General features: G+C 39.9%; 1 protein-coding gene across 1 annotated transcript; it reads right to left on the bottom strand.

Moving 5' to 3' along the window:
• Positions 1–520: 520 nt before the first annotated feature.
• LOC118575408 (olfactory receptor 5V1-like) lies at positions 521–1,490 on the bottom strand. Its single transcript, XM_036175983.1, has one exon. It carries the CDS (start codon positions 1,466–1,468, stop codon positions 521–523), a length of 948 nt encoding a protein of 315 aa, XP_036031876.1. The 5' UTR covers positions 1,469–1,490.
• Positions 1,491–1,698: the final 208 nt, after the last annotated feature.

The raw sequence follows: 1,698 nt of genomic DNA, 5'->3' as shown, positions 1-1,698 counted from the left end.
TGTCTCTGACACCCACATGGTGTTTTACTATTATCTATAACTTCAGTTCCAGGAGACCCAACACCTTCTTAGAGACAATGTGAACACTAAGCATGCATATGGTATGCTTATGTACAAGCAGGCAAGGCTCTCATGCCCATAAATAAAATTTTTTTAAAATAACATAAAAAGTAGAATAATGAAGATCTGTAACTACATAGATAAATGTAGATTAGAAACAAAAAGAAACATAATATAAATATATGTAAGTTTAATTGTAGGCATGTATGTGGATACAGATATTGATACAGATAAGACAGAAATAGAAATAGTTACTTCAGATAAACTATCAACTCTATTTAGTCTCAAAGATTTTTATTTTTCAATTACAAATTTAAAGTAGATACGGAGGTGTGCAGAGTAATATGTGAATTGAAGTGCATTTTTTAATTCAATTTCTTTCTTTACATACATTATGTTTTATTATTTTATTACCCACATCTATATATTTATTCTAAGGAGAGTCGGAGAAATTCTTACATCATGCTTTCAGTGAACATATCCTAAGATGCAAAACTTTTCTGAGTGCTCCTTTGACTTCTGTGTTTCTCAGGCTGTAGATAATAGGGTTTAACATAGGGGTAATGACTGCGTACAGCATTGAGATGACTCTGTCTCTAGCAGGAGAGTGTTGACTGGAGGAGGGGCGGATATAGGTGAATATCATTGTGCCATAGAACAAGAAGACTACAAGAAGATGAGAAGCACATGTGGAGAAAGCTTTGCGCTTCCCTTCCACTGATTGGATCTTTAGGATGGTGGAGACAATGTATATGTAAGAAATCAAAGTAATAAGAAAAGCACCAACACCAAAAATACCTCCTACCACTAAAACAAGCATTTCTGCCACATAGGTGGATGAGCAGGACAAGGCCACCACAGGTGGGACATCACAGTAGTACTGGTTAACTCGGTTGGACCTGCAGAAAGACAGGCTAAAGGTTGCCATTGTGTGGAGAAAGGAGTTGAGAAACCCAGCTGCCCAGGTCCCAGACAACAGCTGCACACAGCGAACCTTGGTCATGATGAGAGAGTAACGCAGAGGGAAGCAGATGGCCACATACCGGTCATAAGCCATCACAGCCAGCAAGAAAATTTCAGTCCCAGCTAGGGCCACCAGGAAATAGAGCTGCAAGGCACACCCAACAAAGGAAATGCTGTGATCCTCAGTCAAGAGATTCTTGAGCATCTTGGGAACAGTAGCTGATGGGCAGAATATGTCTAGCAGGGACAGATTTGCCAACAGGTAATACATGGGAGTTTGAAGCTTTCTCTCAGTCACTATGGCCAAGAGGATGGCCCCGTTTCCCAGCAAAGTGATCTGATAGATGATGACAAAGGCCAAGAAGAGGGGGTAACGCACCTCAGGGAGGTCAGAGAGCCCTATGAGGATGAACTGAGTCACTGTGGTAAGATTGTAGACATCCATCTTCTCTCTCTGAAAGGGTGTTTCTAAGGGAAATGAAAGAAAATAAGCTGCATTAGGGTGGCAAGGCAGGGAAATCTAATACAACAGAAATATAAGGCTAATGTTGTTTTATGTTCATTCTACTTCAATTACAGATTTGAGTTCTTGGAACTTCTGCCCAAAAATTTTGTGTAGTCATGCTATTTTTGAAATACTCATCTTCTGCTCCTTGTCTTTACAGAGTCCCCTGA

Source organism: Onychomys torridus, unplaced genomic scaffold, assembly GCF_903995425.1.
Source record: "Onychomys torridus unplaced genomic scaffold, mOncTor1.1, whole genome shotgun sequence".
Classification (NCBI taxonomy): Eukaryota; Metazoa; Chordata; class Mammalia; order Rodentia; family Cricetidae; genus Onychomys; species Onychomys torridus.
This window is presented reverse-complemented; position numbering and strand designations above follow the sequence as displayed.